This window comes from Notolepis coatsorum (genome assembly GCF_963971535.1).
Source record: "Notolepis coatsorum genome assembly, chromosome: 9".
In the NCBI taxonomy this organism is placed as follows: domain Eukaryota; kingdom Metazoa; phylum Chordata; class Actinopteri; order Aulopiformes; family Paralepididae; genus Notolepis; species Notolepis coatsorum.
This window is the reverse complement of record NC_140173.1, coordinates 151,345,433-151,365,038: the sequence shown is the minus strand read 5'-3', so window position 1 is coordinate 151,365,038 and position 19,606 is coordinate 151,345,433. Positions and strand designations below refer to the sequence as shown.

The 19,606-nt window shown below is 42.5% G+C and overlaps 1 protein-coding gene across 1 annotated transcript in view; it reads left to right on the top strand.

Annotated features, from left to right (window-relative positions):
* LOC311234823 (myoferlin-like) overlaps positions 1–19,606 on the top strand; it is a gene marked incomplete at its 5' end in the record, with an annotated part of 127,801 nt that overhangs the window by 77,265 nt on the left and 30,930 nt on the right. Inside the window, 13 exon segments of the mRNA XM_084322067.1 lie at positions 2,715–2,876; positions 5,377–5,406; positions 5,408–5,479; positions 6,781–6,910; positions 6,913–6,941; positions 8,471–8,579; positions 8,582–8,604; positions 8,607–8,637; positions 9,224–9,300; positions 12,328–12,342; positions 12,521–12,619; positions 13,947–14,084; positions 18,143–18,298. Coding sequence (XP_084178193.1) covers positions 2,715–2,876; positions 5,377–5,406; positions 5,408–5,479; positions 6,781–6,910; positions 6,913–6,941; positions 8,471–8,579; positions 8,582–8,604; positions 8,607–8,637; positions 9,224–9,300; positions 12,328–12,342; positions 12,521–12,619; positions 13,947–14,084; positions 18,143–18,298 — 1,071 coding nt within the window.

The following is a 19,606-nucleotide window of genomic DNA, read 5'->3' as shown; positions in this document are numbered from 1 at the left end:
CTGGTATTATAGCATCTCCTATATGTCATATTATGAATAGATGTTTGGATGTGGGTCTATTTCCAAAGATGTGGAAGGAGGCTAAGGTTTTTCCTTTACCTAAGGATACCAAAGCTGCTTTTAATGAGGGAAATTCTAGACCTATAAGTATTTTACCTGTCTTGAGCAAAATCATGGAAAAGTTGGTGCATTCACAAATTCAAGAGTATTTTGTTTCAAACAAGCTTGCAACAGATTCTCAACATGCCTATAGAGCTGGTCACTCTACTTCTACTGCCTTGATACAGATGACTGATGACTGGTATAGATAACTCTATGTTGGTGGGAGCTGTGCTGTTAGATTTTAGTGCTGCATTTGATGTGCTGGACCATTTTCTACTGGTTGATAAACTTAAATGTTATGGTTTTAACTCTTCTGCTTTAAAGTGGATACTAAGTTATTTGTCCTCTAGATCACAGAAGGTGTATCTAAATGGCAGCCTGTCCAGTAGCAGAGGTCTAGAGTGTGGCGTGCCGCAAGGAAGTTGCCTAGGACCTTTGCTCTTCTCTGTATTTACGAATGACCTATCTTGGGCTACCAAATGTGCTACAACAGTTCTTTATGCAGATGATTCAACATTGTATTACGCGGCACCATCATGCAATGTACTTAATGAAGTTTTGAGTAGAGAACTTAAAGTTGTGCATGACTGGGTAGTATGTAATAGACTTGTCCTTAATATCTCCAAGACTAAATGTATTGTGCTGGGAACAAGGCACAGGTTATCTACAAATCCAAAGCTTCATTTAAACTTGTGTAATTCAGCAGTTCAACAAGTTGAAAGTACTAAACTCCTTGGAGTGATGCTGGATTGCACTCTGTCTGGGTCTCAGCATATTAATTATATTGTTTTAAAAATGGGAAGAGCAATTGGTATTTCCAGGAAATGTGCTTCTTTTGTTGCCCGTCCCCTTTTATGTCAGATAGTGAAAAGTTTAGTTTTATGTCATCTTGACTATTGCTCTGCGATGTGGTCATCTGCTGCCAGTGGTGACCTCAGGAAGCTCCAGGTGGTCCAGAACAGGGCAGCACGGTTGGTACTGGGCTGCTCACTAAGGTCTAATGTGAGCCGTATGCATGCCCGCCTCTCTTGGCTTAACGTTGAAAATAGATTGTCTTTTAATATACTTGTGCTGTTCAAGTTGGTCATGAGCAGTAAGACTCCTGTTTTTATACATAATCAGATTGTTTTTAGTAATACTGTGCACGAGCATTACACTAGAGGTTCCAGTAGTGGGCAGCTTGAATTGCCAGGTCCTAGAACCAGCGCTCTGGGGAGATCTTTTATTTTTAGAGCATTAACTCTGTGGAATGGCCTGCCTCGGAACCTCTGCTGCATTTACAGTAGATTCACTTTTAAAAAGAATCTTAAATTGTTTTTAAATTGTTTTTAACACTGTAAAGTAATTTTTTGTTTTTGTTTTACACTAATGTAATTTTAGCTATATTAATTGTTACAGTAGGTTCATTATGCATTGTGTGTACTGACTTTACATTTTTTGCAATAGTGATTGTTTTTGTGTGTTTTTTTGTGTGTGGACCCCAGGAAGACTAGCTGGTTGCTATCGCACCAGCTAATGGGGATCCCTAATAAAATCAAAATAAATACTATTTCCCCTGTCACAGACTCCTCCTCCTGTCACAGACTCCTCCTCCTTTCACAGACTCCTCCCCCCTGTCACCGACTCCTCCCCTGTCACAGACTCCTCCCCCTGTCACAGACTCCTCCCCCTGTCACAGACTCGTCCTCCTGTCACAGACTCCTCCCCCTGTAACAGACTCCTCCCCCTCTCACAGACTCCTCCCCCTGCCACAGACTCGTCCTCCTTTCACAGATTTCAAAGCGCTACACTTTAAAAGAACATAAAAACTAGCAAGAGTAAAAGAAGAAAGAATAAAAAAATAGGCAAGACTAAAGCTAGCAAGGAGTCAGAAGAACACTAAAACTAGTAGCAGAGTAAGAGAAACATAGAATAAATAAAACTGGTCAAAGAAACTGGTAAAAGAACATAAAATGTGTGGAGCAAAACATTTGATAAAAATCAACAGAAGGAAAAAGATGAGTTTTCTTTGCGTTCATTTTCGTTTTAGTTTTAGTTCGTTCGTTTGCGTTCTATTTCGTTTTAGTTAGTTTCCGTTTTAGTTCGTTGGTTTTTTTGCGTTCTTTTTTTTGCGTTCGTTTTTTTGCGTTTGTTTTTTTGAGTTTGTTTTTTTGAGTTTGTTTTCGTTTTAGTTCGTTTTCATTTTAGTTCGTTCGTTTTTTTGCTTTTGTTTTTTTGCCTTCGTTTTTTTGCGTTCTATTTTGTTTTAGTTAGTTTCCGTTTTAGTTAGTTTGTTTTTTTGCGTTCTTTTTTTTGCGTTCGTTTTTTTTTTTTGCGTTTTTTTTTTTTTGTTCGTTTTCATTTTAGTTTGTTCGTTTTTTTGCTTTTGTTTTTTTGCGTTTGTTGTCGTTTTAGTTCGTTCATTTTTTTGCGTTCTTTTTTTTTTCGTTCTTTTTGCGTTCGTTTTTTTGCGTTCGTTTTTTTGCGTTCGTTTTCATTTTAGTTCGTTTTCATTTTAGTTCGTTCGTTTTTTTGCGTTCTATTTCGTTTGAGTTCGTTTTCGTGTCCCACAGGGTAAAGACGAGGTCCTGGGTCTCTCTGACTGACTGCCCCTCTGTGTCTGTGTCCCACAGGGTAAAGACGAGGTCCTGGGCCGCTGTACCTGCCCCCCCATCGTGAAGCTGGACCCGGGAGTGGAGGTCAGCCCCAGGCTACTGTGGTTCCCCGTCACCAGGAAGGGCCGCCGCGCCGGGGAGATGCTGGTGGCCGCCGAGCTGATCCTGAAGAAGAGCAAGGTACCGGAGGGAGGAGGCTGCCTTAGTTCACACCGCGAGCTCCAGCGATCCATCATTCTGATTTATTTTATTTTATTATTTATCCTTTATTTATCCAGGAATGTCCCGTTGAGATACAAGGTCTCTTCTTCCAGGGAGTCCTGACCAACACAACAAGTTTCAACATAAAAAGTAGTAGTAGTTTAATTTTTTCAGTCATCATCACACACAGTACAATATACATCATCATTTATCAATATTTGATTATTTACAGTGACTGAAAAAGGTACAGACGGAAGCATAGTGCTTATATGTGCCTGTCCTATATTCTTACCAAAAAATACAAATTGTTTGACTCCAAAACAGTATTCTAAAAGAAAAAAGAAAAAGAAAACAGTGTTATTTACCCTTGTAGTTTTCAAAAATAGCTTTACAAACCTTTTTCTTTATTCACCCTTGTAGTTTTTCAAAATTTAGCTTTACAAAAAAATACAAAAATGTAGATTCCAAAACAGTATTCTAAAAGAAAAAAGAAAAAGAAAACAAAACAGTGTTATTTACCCTTGTAGTTTTCAAAAATAGCTTTACAAACCTTTTTCTTAAAAACCAAAAGCGAATGACTCATTCTTAACTGTATATCAGCATTGTTCCACAAGTTAACCCCAATAATAGAAATACACCTCCTTTTAATCCCTTTCTTAGCTTTCTGAACAGTACATTTACAAATATCTCTCAAATCATATTTTCTTTCATGTGTTGAAAAAAACCTTTGCACCCCATCTGGGAGTAACTTTGCTTTAGCTCTGTACATTATTTGCATAGTTTTATAGTAAACCAAATCATTACATTTCAAAATATGAGACTATATAAATACAGAAGGCCATCAGTGCAGTGGCAAGAAGCATAATCAGATCAGCGATAGCATCAGGTAAAACAGTTACATGTTTCATGAAGGGCTAATCGTAGCAAACCTTTAAAAGCATTCACAGCAGGAAGTGCCTGTAGACAAAGTTTCACTTGCAGCATATTCCATAAAAAGGGATTTATGATTCAGATATTTTTTTGCTTGGCTTGTTCACATTACTCACATTATTTTGGCCAAAATCTGATCAGATAAGATAAGATATTCCTTTATTGATCCCCTTGGGGGAAATTCAGGCATCATAGCAGCATGGGGGGGGGGGGGGAGGGGGGAGGGGAGGTACAGGTAGTAAAAACAAGCAGTGTAAACAATATAACAAGTCGATATAATTAACTAACTAAAACTGAAATATACAGTATTCACAGTATCGCAGTATCGCAGATTCCAGTGTGAACTGGTCACATGCTCCTGAACCGACCCGCATACGCAAATGAAAAATAACGACGATGGCCATAAACACGGAGGACGCCGAGGTTAGAGTTCACGGTTTAAGTTATAATGCAGTGGAGGCCGGCTAATCGAAACAAACCAGCCCTGCATCTGATTCATTTTTTATTATTAATCATTTTAGTTTGAGTGCGATTATTTTAAGGGCCCCGTGTGTGTGTGTGTGTGTGTGTGTGTGTGTGTGTGTGTGTGTGTGTGTGTGTGTGTGTGTGTGTGTGTGTGTGTGTGTGTGTGTGTGTGTGTGTGTGTGTGTGTGTGTGTGTGTGTGTGTGTGTGTGTGTGTGTGTGTGTGTGTGTGTGTGTGTGTGTGTGTGTGTGTGTGTGTGTGTGTGTGTTTGTGTGTGTGTGTGTGTGTGTGTGCGTGCGTGCGTGTGTGTGTGTGTCTGTTGGGGGGGTGGGGGGTGTTGACTTGGTGTTAAAACTCAAACTTGAGGCGAACGCTACATGTGGAATTGAGATAAGGAACACTCTGTATAGGTTAAAGTAATGTCACATCTTGCAGCCATTTAACACAAAAGGATGACCCTCATGCATTGCAAATTTGCATCAAATTCAAAACAGAGTGATGCACAAAATAACTTAAAAGGAAATAATAATTTAAAACAATGAATAAAGTGTGCATGAAATAATAGGGGAAATAAAACGTTAGGAACTTGTTACATTCACCCACACAAGGGCTGAGGACTCACCCCCCCCCCCCCTCTCTCTCCCCCTCTCCCTCTCCCTCTCCCTCTCCCTCTCTCTCTCTCTCTCTCTCTCTCTCTCTCTCTCTCTCTCCCTCTCTCTCTCTCCCTCTCCTCTCCCTCTCCCTCTCCTCTCTCTCTCTCTCTCTCTCTCTCTCTCTCTCTCTCTCTCTCACACACACTCTCTCCCAGCTCTCTTTCTCTCGGAACGTGCAATGTAACTCACTGTGCCTTGTATATATATATATTTATCTATTTACCTTATTTTCTAGCACTTGCTTGTATTTAAACATGTTTAAGTATTGTGTGATTTTGTGTGAAGGGCGGACTAGCAAAGTACGATTTTCATTGTATGGCAAACTGTCTATGACAATAAACAATCTTGAATCTTGAATCTTGAACTTTGACAGCGTTATTATTTATATATTGTCAGAATAAAGTGAAGTGTGCCCGTGTGCCTTCCCTCCAGGGGGACGAGGAGGACCTGCCCCTGGTGCCACCCCCGCCGCGGGGAGACGCTCTACATGGTGCCCCAGGGCATCAGACCTGTGGTGCAGCTCACCGCCATCGAGGTACAGTAACCAGGCGTCCAGAGGTCAGAGGTCAGAGGTACAGTAACCAGGCGTCCAGAGGTCAGAGGTCAGAGGTACAGTAACCAGGCGTCCGGCCGGCCTCCATGTAATCATTCAAACGGTGGCTTCAAACCAGAGAACTGAGGCTCCCCAACCTAGTAATTTCCATCGTGGGTTTGAACCCTTTCACTAGCCACATTAGTGGCTAGAGGACCGGGGAATGTAAACAAACATGTGGGTTTTCTAACAGCTATATCTATACTTTATAGTGTTGCTATCTGTCCATTCTCATTGTCAATTGAGTGCATAAACCGTCCCTTCAAAATGGCTTAAAGAAATACAAAATCCATCGGTAGGTTGTCATTTTATAGCGCCGTGAATATAAGCTTTATCGCAGATTTCGTATCATCTATTTTCTGGAAAGCTAGTTATTGAGCTAAAGGCTACTAACGTTATATTCAACGGCATTTCCGTTTTATATATGCTAATGAAATAACACAAAGTGCTTATGATCCGGACTATCCCAGAGCATCTATGGATGAAAGGGGGGCGGCGGGGGACGTCGATTAGTATTATTGATTACCAATACAGTGTAACGTGTAAGTAGCCACGTTCACAGATCGACTGCTTGCGTTGCACAGCAAACTCCATTCCGGCTGTAAATTAGGTGATAAAGGTCTTACCGTCAGCCCGTGTGATACCCGGCAGCATTTCCCCGTTATCGATCGGCATCTTGTAGATCGATATGTCCATTGGTTGATGATAAATCCCCTTATTCCATGGTGAAATCTCCGCTTCGAAACGTGATCCACGGTGCATGCTGTTGGTTTGGGATCAGGGTAATATGATCCTCCACTGAAAGGTAAAAAGAAAAAATCCATTCGCCCACAATGATACTGCAGTGGAGCGATGGCGCCCCTAAGAGGATCTTGCCGGTATTGCATGTTGCCGATTCCACAGAGGAGGGTAGATCTGCAGAGTCGATCGGGGATCTTGATCCGGTTATTAATATGGAATAAAACAATAACAACTTCCACAACGCATGGCACCGAAACCCGTATATATACGTGGCCGGTCCCCATATTCCCGAGTGCATTTGGTCCCAACTCAGAATTGGTGTTGAATTGACTCTTGCTCTTGTGTAAGAGTTAAATTAACTCTAGAGTAAAAACTTAACATTCGCTCTTAAGTTTTTACTCTATTTAGAGTTAATTTAACTCTTACACAAGAGCAAGGGTCCATTTAAATGACACACACACGTATGTTCATGTGTTTGTTTACGTGTTTGTATTTGGCCTCAGATCTTGACGTGGGGTCTGCGGAACATGAAGTCGTACCAGCTGGCCCGCGGTCTCCTCCCCAGCCTGGTGGTGGAGTGCGGCGGCGAGATCATTCAGACCGCCGTCATCAAGAACTTCAAGAGAAACCCCAACTTCCCGGCTCCGTGCTGCTACTCAAAGTGGTACCGAGTTCAATTCTAATATTCATACTCAGATAGTCTGACGCCTTTCAAATATTTGTTATACAGTACAGATCCAGCTCTTAATCGCACCTCTACTGCAAGGGGGCGCAGTATCGTTCATGGCCTCGTTAACAGCACTGCCAGGTTAACGGTGCACGATGACCGCAGTAGCAGTAGCAGTAGCAGAGCAGAGCAGAGCTCAGAGTCCTACGAGCTGCATCTGTACATCCACGTTTTCCTTAAAGGTGCTGTAAGTGGTAATTGTTGTTATGATAAGTGTTACGTAGCTCTACATTCCGACAGCCATCACTGATATAGAGTGTCTGGTCAGTAACATGGGTCTCCCAGTCCCTCCTGCTCTGAAGTAAACAGCCATCACTGATATAGAGTGTCTGGTCAGTAACATGGGTCTGACAGCCATCACTGATACAGAGTGTCTGGTCAGTAACATGGGTCTGACAGCCATCACTGATATAGAGTGTCTGGTCAGTAACATGGGTCTGACAGCCATCACTGATACAGAGTGTCTGGTCAGTAACAATGGGTCTGACAGCCATCACTGATACAGAGTGTCTGGTCAGTAACATGGGTCTGACAGCCATCACTGATACAGAGTGTCTGGTCAGTAACATGGGTCTGACAGCCATCACTGATACAGAGTGTCTGGTCAGTAACATGGGTCCGACAGCCATCACTGATACAGAGTGTCTGGTCAGTAACATGGGTCTGACAGCCATCACTGATATAGAGTGTCTGGTCAGTAACATGGGTCTGACAGCCATCACTGATATAGAGTGTCTGGTCAGTAACATGGTCTGACAGCCATCACTGATACCAGAGTGTCTGGTCAGTAACATGGGTCTGACAGCCATCACTGATACAGAGTGTCTGGTCAGTAACATGGGTCTGACAGCCATCACTGATACAGAGTGTCTGGTCAGTAACATGGGTCTGACAGCCATCACTGATACAGAGTGTCTGGTCAGTAACATGGGTCTGACAGCCATCACTGATACAGAGTGTCTGGTCAGTAACATGATACCCCACGTGGGATGTACGAATCAGGGATCTAGGTGAAAAACGAACGAGCGAAAACAGGAAGAGAAAAACAGCCGAATTAATTGAAGTCTATGAGAAAACGAATTTTTTCTTTTGTACACAGTTGACCAAAATCACTCCCTAATCACTCATTTCTGAATGGATCTTTATGATTTGTAAGCCATACCACCTTCTGGGGGAAATACTACCGCTGGACTACTAACTACTACAACTCAAGTTCAGACCTATGTTACTCTATTTCATTAGCACTAAAAGTGCATTTTTCTGTCATCTTTCAAAGAGACCAGGCTCACCATGCATGTGCTATAAGTATAAAGTATGTTGTTTTGGTTTGCAAAAAAAAACAGGTTAAGAGTTTTACAAAGGAAATGCACGTACAGCAGCTTTAACACGTAGACCACTTATTTTAACAAAGGAAATACCACGTACAGCAGCTTTAAAGGCACATCACGCGTGTTGTTTTCCCTCAGCTCCTGCCTAAAGAGGAGATGTTCGCCCCCCCCATCGTGCTGAAGGTCCTCGACCACCGGCCGTTCGGCAGGAAGCCCGTCGTGGGTCAGTGCACCATCGACTCGCTGGAGGGGTTCGCTGTGACCCCTACCGTGACTCAACACTGAGGTGGTCATGTCTGCTAAAGGTACACACACACACACACACACGCACGCTCGCGCGCGCACACACACACACACGCACACACACACACGCACACACACACATAACGATACACACACACACACACATGCACACATAACGGTACACGCACACACACACACATAACGATACACACACACACACACGTAACGATACACGCACACACACACATGCACACATAACGGTACACGCACACCTAGTGGTACACGCACGCACACACACATCGCACACATAACGGTACACGCACGCACACACACATGCACACATAACGGTACACGCACACCTAGTGGTACACGCACACACACACACATAACGATACACACACACACACACGTAACGATACACGCACACACACATGCACACATAACGATACACACACACACACACACACGTAACGATACACGCACACACACACATGCACACATAACGGTACACGCACACCTAGTGGTACACGCACACACTCACACACATGCACACATAACGGTACACGCACACCTAGTGGTACACGCACACACTCACATGCACACACTTCTTGTCTACATACTATCAATGAAATCTTCGTTTCTCTCTAGTGGCCATGATGTCGGCTTCCAACGGAGACGGAGACGTCCTCATAGACATAGAGGAGAGGCCCATCCTGAGGGCGGAGGTAGAGAGAGACCCACTTACATAGAGGAGAGAGAGAGAGAGAGAGAGAGAGAGAGAGAGAGAGAGAGAGAGAGAGAGAGAGAGAGAGAGAGACACTTACATAGAGGAGAGAGAGAGAGAGAGAGAGAGAGAGAGACCCTGAGAGAGGAGGTAGAGAGAGACACACTTACATAGAGGAGAGAGAGAGAGAGAGAGAGAGAGAGAGAGACCTGAGAGAGGAGGTAGAGAGGACTGCACTTACATAGAGGAGAGAGAGAGAGAGAGAGACACACTTACATAGAGGAGAGAGAGAGAGAGAGAGACCTGAGAGAGGAGGTAGAGAGAGACTGCACTTACATAGAAGAGAGAGAGAGAGAGAGAGAGAGAGAGAGAGAGAGAGAGAGAGAGAGAGGAGAGAGAGAGAGAGACACTTACATAGAGGAGAGGGAGAGAGAGAGAGAGAGAGAGAGAGAGAGAGAGAGAGAGAGAGAGAGACACACTTACATAGAGGAGAGAGAGAGAGAGAGAGAGAGAGAGAGAGAGAGAGGAGAGAGAGGAGAGAGAGAGAGAGAGAGAGAAGAGAGAGAGAGAGAGAGAGAGAGAGACACACTTACATAGAGGAGAGAGAGAGAGAGAGACCTGAGAGAGGAGGTGGAGAGACACACTTACATAGAGGAGAGAGAGAGAGAGAGAGAGAGAGAGAGAGAGACACACTTACATAGAGGAGAGAGAGAGAGAGAGAGAGACCCTGAGAGAGGAGGTGGAGAGAGACACACTTACATAGAGGGAGTGAGAGAGAGAGAGGAGAGAGAGAGGAGGTGGAGAGAGACACACTTACATAGAGGAGAGAGAGAGAGAGAGACCCTGAGAGAGGAGGTGGAGAGAGACACACTTACATAGAGGAGAGAGAGAGAGAGAGAGAGAGAGACCTGAGAGAGGAGGTAGAGAGAGACTGCACTTACATAGAGGAGAGAGAGAGACGAGAGAGAGACACACTTACATAGAGGAGAGAGAGAGAGAGAGAGAGAGAGACCTGAGAGAGGAGGTAGAGAGAGACTGCACTTACATAGAGAGAGAGAGAGAGAGAGAGAGAGAGAGAGAGAGAGAGAGAGAGAGAGAGAGAGAGAGAGAGAGAGAGAGAGAGAGAGAGAGAGAGAGAGAGAGGACCACACTTACATAGAGGAGAGGGAGAGAGAGAGAGAGAGAGAGAGAGAGAGAGAGAGAGAGAGAGACACACTTACATAGAGGAGAGAGAGAGAGAGAGAGAGAGAGAGAGAGAGAGAGAGAGAGAGAGAGAGAGAGAGAGAGAGAGAGACACACTTACATAGAGGAGAGAGAGAGAGAGAGAGACCCTGAGAGAGGAGGTGGAGAGGACACACTTACATAGAGGAGAGGAGAGAGAGAGAGAGAGAGAGAGAGAGAGAGAGAGAGAGAGAGAGAGACACACTTACATAGAGGAGAGAGAGAGAGAGAGACCCTGAGAGAGGAGGTGAGAGAGACACACTTACATAGAGGAGAGAGAGAGAGAGAGAGAGAGAGGAGGTGGAGAGAGACACACTTACATAGAGGAGAGAGAGAGAGAGACCCTGAGAGAGGAGGTGGAGAGAGACACACTTACATAGAGGAGAGAGAGAGAGAGAGAGAGAGAGAGAGACCTGAGAGAGGAGGTGGAGAGAGACACACTGCTTTTGTTTTTTTGCGTTCGTTTTTTTTTGCGTTCGTTTCGTTTTAGTTCGTTTTAGCTTTTAGTTCGTTCGTTTTAGTTTGTTAGTTTTTTTTGCGTTCGTTTTCTTTTTTGTTCGTTTTCATTTTAGTTTTTTTTTGCCTTTGTTTTTTGCATTCTTTTTTTTCATTCGTTTTTTGCGTTCGTTTTTGTTTTAGTTCGTTCATTTTTTTTGCATTCTTTTTTTTTTGCATTCTTTTTTTTCGTTCGTTTTTTGTGTTCGTTTTTGTTTAGTTCATACATTTTTTTGCGTTCTTTTTTTTTGTTCGTTTTTTGTGTTCGTTTTTTTTTTGCATTCTTTTTGCTTTCTTTTTTTGCGTTCGTTTTTGTTTTAGTTCGTAAATTTTTTGCATTCTTTTTTTTGTTCGTTTTTTTGCATTTTTGTTTTAGTTCGTTCATTTTTTTGCATTCTTTTTTTTCGTTCGTTTTTTTTGCATTCTTTTTTCGTTTTAGTTCATACATTTTTTTGCATTCTTTTTTTTTTTTGTTCGTTTTTTTGCATTTTTGTTTTAGTTCGTTCATTTTTTTGCGTTCTTTTTTTTGCGTTCATTTTTTTGTTTTTAGAGACAGACACACTTACATAGAGGAGAGAGAGAGAGAGACCCTGAGAGAGGAGTAGAGACAGACACACTTACATAGAGGAGAGAGAGAGAGAGAGAGAGAGAGAGAGAGAGAGAGAGAGAGAGAGGAGAGAGAGAGAGAGAGAGAGGAGGTAGAGAGAGACACACTTACATAGAGGAGAGAGAGAGAGAGACCCTGAGAGAGGAGGTGGAGAGAGACACACTTACATAGAGGAGAGAGAGAGAGAGAGAGAGAGAGAGGAGGTAGAGAGAGACACACTTACATAGAGGAGAGAGAGAGAGGAGAGGAGAGACCCTGAGAGAGGAGGTAGAGAGAGACACACTTACATAGAGGAGAGAGAGAGAGAGAGAGAGAGGAGGTGGAGAGAGACACACCCTGTGACGTTATCCAGGTGAAAAAAGTTAACTTCATTCAAGCGAGGCATTGCAATCGGAGTAATCTAAAAACTCGATTTAAAAAAAATATTTTATCCCGATCTTCTGAAAATCACGTGATCGGCCCCCGATCCCGATCACGTGATCAAAGATAAGATAAGATAAGATATTCCTTTATTGATCCCCTTGGGGAAATTCCAGTGACACACACATACAGCTCGGATCGGGACATCCCTAATTGATACTATATCTGTATCTGTAGATACTATATCTATATCTGTACATATCCCTTAACTACTCTTACTAGTTACTGAACGGGATTATTTTCTTCTTCTACTAATATATAATGTGTGTCCTCCGTTCTTTACAGCTGCATGCAGAAAAAGTAAGATATTTGAGATGTTTTCTTTATGCCAATATTGACAACCAACTTTTCCCCGAATGTGTAATTCTACCAAAAATATCTCAAATACTTTTTTATACATTTTTCATGTTTATTATCCCTTTTTTATTTTTTAAATTTTTTTAATCACAACTGTCTTTTTCTTCTCACCGTGTGGCAGGAGGAGGAGGCGGTGGACTGGTGGAGTAAGTTCTTCGCCTCCATAGGAGAGCAGGAGAAGTGTGGGCCTTACCTCAAGAAGGGCTACGACACCTTACAGGTCAGGACTGGTAGAAATCCTCAGCCTCCACCTGCTCCTCCGTGATGTATCTGCATTGTGTTTATTTAGTATCGTTGAGGCACTCGTTCGGTGGAGTTCTGTCCTCCTAACATACTGACTGGCTGAAACACCGTCGCTCTCCCCGTTAATGCATCTGAAAAAGAATATACTTGAATGTAGGGCTGACCCCTATTAATCGATTAGTCGACTAATCGGTCGAAAGGGGCCGTAGTCGACTGGCCAACCTCTTAGTCGAATATAATAAAAAAAAATAAAAAATAAAAAATTAATATTTTTATTATTCTTTTTTTAATAATTTTTTTCAAAAGAAAAGAGGCATAGAAGCGTGGCTAACGCGAATGGCACGCATACCAGAGGCTAACTGCCTACGAGAACAGGCACAGAGGCACTGAAAGAGGATTTCACCCATCTAATGAACACACTAGACTAGACAAATATCAAGATGTATCCATCAGTGGACCAATTGCATGCTTTTGCAGAGGACAAGAAGCCTTCAGTCGACTCCTTCAGACATTAAGCACCCCCCACAGCCCAAATGGAATGATTAAAAAAAAAAAAATTTAAAATTAAAAATATTATATATATATATATTTAAAAAAAAAATTAAGTCGACCAATAGTCGACTAACGGCAAATTTTGGCCAATCCTAGTCGACCATCCAAATCCTTAGTCGGGGACAGCCCTACTTGAATGTAGTCGTCGTCTCATATCAGCAGGATGTTATATGTCCATAAACGTAGCATCTCGTACAAAATGAAACCAATTGAAAGTCTTTAACACGGCACACGCAGAAGTATATCTTGGCCTTAAGAGTAGAGAGTGGAGCCTTTAGCCCCGTGGCTCTCGTCAAGGACCAGGTGTGAGATTGAAACTATCGTTTGGACAAACAAAGGTTTTTCCTCTACAATCTCACCCTTTTCTCTTTTATTAACCTAATTGAAATTGTGTATCTCACGGTAAGTCTTTAAATATCTTTGCGTCTGAAAACCTTGGAATATTAAACTGGACTTGAAGAAGTCTTTATTCCTAGCACACATTGCAACGTAGTCATGCGGCGAACACACACATGCGACGGGCGACACACAGGAACACACGCATGCATTTTTTCTTTTTGGTCGCCGATTAAATGTCTTCTCTGCGCTTGACCCACCTGGGGACCAATCCAAGTGCTCCTGTCCGTCTTCGTCAGGGACGCGACGCGACAGTGTTAGTGATCTGTTCTGCGTGTTTTTCCATTGGGTTTATCTCTTTTTCTGGCGGGGAAACCACGGGGGGAGAACATGCTAACTCATCATCGTGTCTCCAGGTGTATCACTCTGAGCTGGAGGAGGTGCCAGAGTTCCGGGGACTGAATGATTTCTGCAGCACCTTCAAGCTGCAGCGAGGGAAGACGGAGGACGACGAGGACGACGAGGACGACCCCTCGGTGGTGGGAGAGTTCAAGGTCAGGAGGTCACCGTCGCCGACCTTTACATTACATCAGTGTTTTCCCAAAGGCTCATAGATGGTGGTAGCATGCATGTTGTCAGGAGTGTGCAAGCGCAACACAAGACGTGCCGTTTCATTAAACGTGCTGTAAGTGGTGTTTATTTGTTAAGATAAGTGGTCTACATGTTAAAATAGTAGCTCTACATTCTGACAGTCATCACTGATACAGAGTGTCTGGTCAGTAACATGGGTCTGACAGCCATCACTGACACAGAGTGTCTGGTCAGTAACATGGGTCTGACAGCCATCACTGATACAGAGTGTCTGGTCAGTAACATGGGTCTGACAGCCATCACTGATATAGAGTGTCTGGTCAGTAACATGGGTCTGACAGCCATCACTGATACAGAGTGTCTGGTCAGTAACATGGGTCTGACAGCCATCACTGATACAGAGTGTCTGGTCAGTAACATGGGTCTGACAGCCATCACTGATATAGAGTGTCTGGTCAGTAACATGGGTCTGACAGCCATCACTGATACAGAGTGTCTGGTCAGTAACATGGGTCTGACAGCCATCACTGATACAGAGTGTCTGGTCAGTAACATGGGTCTGACAGCCATCACTGATACAGAGTGTCTGGTCAGTAACATGGGTCTGACAGCCATCACTGATACAGAGTGTCTGGTCAGTAACATGGGTCTGACAGCCATCACTGATACAGAGTGTCTGGTCAGTAACATGGGTCTGACAGCCATCACTGATACAGAGTGTCTGGTCAGTAACATGGGTCTGACAGCCATCACTGATACAGAGTGTCTGGTCAGTAACATGGGTCTGACAGCCAAGTCAAGTCAAGTCAAGTCAAGTCAAGAGTTTTAATTGTCACGGCATACAGGTATACAATGAAATGCGGGTGGTCTTGCCCGCAACGATGTGCAATACAGTGGTACATATAATAGAATCAAAAGAAGGAAACAACATTGTGCAGTAACAGGTAGCAGGTAACATGGAGTGACATCTCGGTATCTGTACATAGTTATTTACAGAGCATGTGGGACATGCTAGTTAGCTTTGGTAGTGCAATACACTGTTCCTGTTATTCTAATTTAAAGTGTCCTTTCCTTTGGCCATAAGTGTGCGTGTGTGCGACATGAGTGTGTGCCCGCTCATGTTAAAGTGTTAAGTGGCTGCTCGTGTGTGAGCGTGCACAGTGTGCGTGTCGTGTGTGTGTTCATGTGTGCTTGTGTGTGGACAGTTCAATGCCATCACTGATACAGAGTGTCTGGTCAGTAACATGGGTCTGACAGCCATCACTGATATAGAGTGTCTGGTCAGTAACATGGGTCTGACAGCCATCACTGATACAGAGTGTCTGGTCAGTAACATGGGTCTGACAGCCATCACTGATACAGAGTGTCTGGTCAGTAACATGGGTCTGACAGCAACACTGATACAGAGTGTCTGGTCAGTAACATGGGTCTGACAGTCATCACTGATACAGAGTGTCTGGTCAGTAACATGGGTCTGACAGCAACACTGATACAGAGTGTCTGGTCAGTAACATGGGTCTGGTCAGTAACATGGGTCTCCCAGTCCCTCCTGCTCTGCTGTAAAAACAAAATACATTTCCTGGAATCCGGTTCCCACTGTATCCAATCAGGAGAGAGAACTCCACACTGGAATAATGGTCTGAAAAATAAAATAAATAAAAACACATTTTAAGCAAATTTGCTTGAAACAAGTAAATTAATCTGCCAGTGCAGTAAGCAAATCTGGCTTGGCAAGATTAACTGAAATAAATAAAAAGTGATCTAGGGTTCTCTCTCCTGATTGGATAAAGTGGGAACAGGATACCAGAAAATGTGTTTTATGCAGTGGTGAAAAGTAACTAAATATTTTTACTCAAGTACTGTACTTAAATACATTTTCAAGCTACTTGTACTTTACGTGAGTATTTTCATTTTAGGAACTTTATACTTTTTACTCCACTACATTTATTTGAATCCATCAGTTACTAGTTACTTTGAAGAAAAAGATTTTGCATAGAAAACATGGCAAAAATGTATGAAGATCATATACTTTCACAGAGGACATAATCAGAGCAGCATAACTGGACCACACACCACTTTAACACAACCTTTAATCAGAGCAGCATAACTGGACCACATACCACTTTAACATCACCTTTAATCAGAGCAGCATAACTGGACCACATACCACTTTAACACAACCTTTAATCAGAGCAGCATAACTGGACCACATACCACTTTAACACAACCTTTAATCAGAGCAGCATAACTGGACCACATACCACTTTAACACAACCTTTAATCAGAGCAGCATAACTGGACCACATACCACTTTAACATAACCTTTAATCAGAGCAGCATAACTGGACCACATACCACTTTAACACAACCTTTAATCAGAGCAGCATAACTGGACCACATACCACTTTAACATAACCTGTAATCAGAGCAGCATAACTGGACCACATACCACTTTAACACAACCTTTAATCAGAGCAGCATAACTGGACCACACACCACTTTAACATGACGTATAGAGGTCAATAGTCAATATTTCGTTGTATACTGTGCAATGACAATTAAAAGTCTATTCTATTCTAGATCGAGGTTTGAATGCTCCCAAGCACATGGAATACACAAACGCCATGTAGAATGCATACTTTTACTTTAGATACTTAAGTACATTCAATAGCAAAAACGTCTCTACTTTTACTCAAGTAGAATTTGACTTTTACTTTTACCAGAGTACTCGTTTATCTGGGTATTTCTACTTTTACTTAAGTAAAGGAACTGTGTACTTCTTCCACCACTGATTTTGTGTTTACTGCAGAGCAGGAGGGACTGGGAGACCCATGTTACTGACCAAACGCTCTATCAGTGGTGTCTGTTGGAATGTAGAGCTATTTAATCTACCGAAGAAATACCACTTACAGCACATTTTAATGAGTCAAATGTATTTCGGACCTGAAGGGAATTCCCACGTAATGTATGTGTGTATTAAACACTGTCTCTTACATGCAATAATGATGTGAACACTAATACACTGCCAGTAAATGGTACATCTACTGAAACATCCCTGGCTCTTGTCTGCCCTCTGGTGGTACATATACGTAAATACCCATTCAAAGTACAGGCGATTGGGAAGAAATGTGACAGTAACCTGTGAGGCTCGTTCAGGCTCTACCCCCTGTCTGACGTGAGTCTGATTGATTGATTGATTGATTGATTGATTGATTGATTGATTGATTGATTGAAAACTTTAATTAACAGATTGCAGAATGGGTACAATACAGTACAACTCAATACACACAATTGTTAAGGGGATGCAGACCAGAGAAAGCCTTTCGTCTTGTTTACATCAGGGTCCCCCATTTTCAATTATTCATAGTGACATTTATGACATAGGCCTACACAACATACAGATATCCAGATATAAAAAATCTAATCATCTAATCTAATCTAATCATGACATTTGTGACATACAATATATGCAAATATACAGGACCGTTAAACAGAGATCCTAACAGTAAATATATACATACGAGGGGGAGGACACTGTACATTAGGGGGGGTGGGTGGGTGGGAGGGTGTTCGGACATTTACGGGGGCCAGTTTCGAATTGCAGCCTCCCGTAGGTGTTCTTTGAGAGCGGTTTTGAAGGGCTCCCTCTCTCTCTCTCTCTCTCTCTCTCTCTCTCTCTCTATCTCTCTCTCTCTCTCTCTCTCCTCTCTCTCTCTCTCTCTCTTTCTCTCTCTATCTCTCTCTCTCTCTCTCTCTCCCTCTCTCTCTCTCTCTCTCTCTCTCTCTCTCTCTCTCTCTCTCTCTCTCTCTCTCTCTCTCTCTCTCTCTCTCTCTCTCTCTCTGCTCAGGGCTCCTTCAGGCTCTACCCCCTGTCTGACCTGAGTCTCTCTCTCTCTCTGCTCAGGGCTCCTTCAGGCTCTACCCCCCTGTCTGACCTGACTCTCTCTCTCTCTCTCTCTGCTCAGGGCTCCTTCAGGCTCTACCCCCTGTCTGACCTGAGTCTCTCTCTCTCTCTGCTCAGGGCTCCTTCAGGCTCTACCCCCTGTCAGACGACCCCGGGGTCCCCGCTCCGCCCCGTCAGTTCCGGGAGCTTCCGGAGAGCCGGCCCCAGGAGTGTCTGGTCAGGATCTACGCCGTGCGCTGTCTGGACCTGCAGCCCAAGGACACCAACGGCATGGTGGGAGACATGCAAGATTCAAGAGGTTTATCCGTCGCATTACAGACTAGGGCTGTTTTTGGGCTTCGAACTTCTTCAGGCTTTTTCGAACGGATGTTCGAACCTTCGTTTTTAATAATAATAAAAAAATTGTAAATCTTTTTTTTTAAAGTTATTTATATATATATATATATATGTTTTTTTTAATAGATATCCTCAAACTAAATCCTCAATTGAAATAAAGTGATTCATCTGATTGGATTAGTCTTTTATTTTATTAATTATTAAATCAACTTTCTTTAATGAATATAACTCATTAGTTTTTAATACTATAATATTAGTGTAGCCTATGATCTTTATCTGCGACTGTGAAGAAAAACCCCATTAAACAGAATGAATAGACACACACAAAAAAGATATATATAAAAAAATAAATAATAAAAAGAAGAATTTATAAAAAAAAAAACGTATTTGAATGTTGATTTAGAATTCGAATGCCAACGTAACGAACGAAGGTCCGAACGTTCGAACGTTTGGGCTCAGCCCTAATACAGACACGAGACATGCAGTGAAATGAAGGTGGCCATGCCCATGATTGTGCAAAAGAATACAAATAATAATAGAATAAAATTTAATAGATAATAGATAGACATGATAAAAGGTACTAAGATACAATACTATACAATGCTAAGCTAACGAATTAAAGGCAATGAGTCCTATATACACTACTATACAATATACTATACAATATACAGTTATGCTATATGTAACTATACTATACTAACTATACTATACAAAAACATACAGTTATGTTTTTTAAAGTGACCTTTGCTTTTTCCTAAAGTGATCTGTAGTGTGTTTGTGTGTGAGAGAGTGCAGGATGTGTGGTGTGTGAACCCCCGCACATACAGCGGTAACACAGATGACACTTCTGATAGATGACACTTCTGATATTCTGATAGATGACCAGTGATGGGCAAGCTACTTGGAAAATGTAGTAAGCTACACTACAAGTTACTCTCGATTAAATGTAGCTCAACTACAATGGAAGCTATCCCCAGAGAAATGTAGTAAGCTACACTACAAGTTACTCTCGATTAAATGTAGCTCAACTACAATGGAAGCTATCCCCAGAGAAATGTAGCAAGCTACACTACAAGAACATGGCAAAAATAGCTAACTACATCGGCACTACTTTTAATTTGTAATTTTTTTACTTCATGATCAAGTTTCCACCAAACAAATAGCCAGGCAAAAAAAAGGTTCAGTTTGATTGTTTATTATAAAACTGAAACAAGCCCTCGGTCTGGCTTTTTGTTCTCAAGTTAG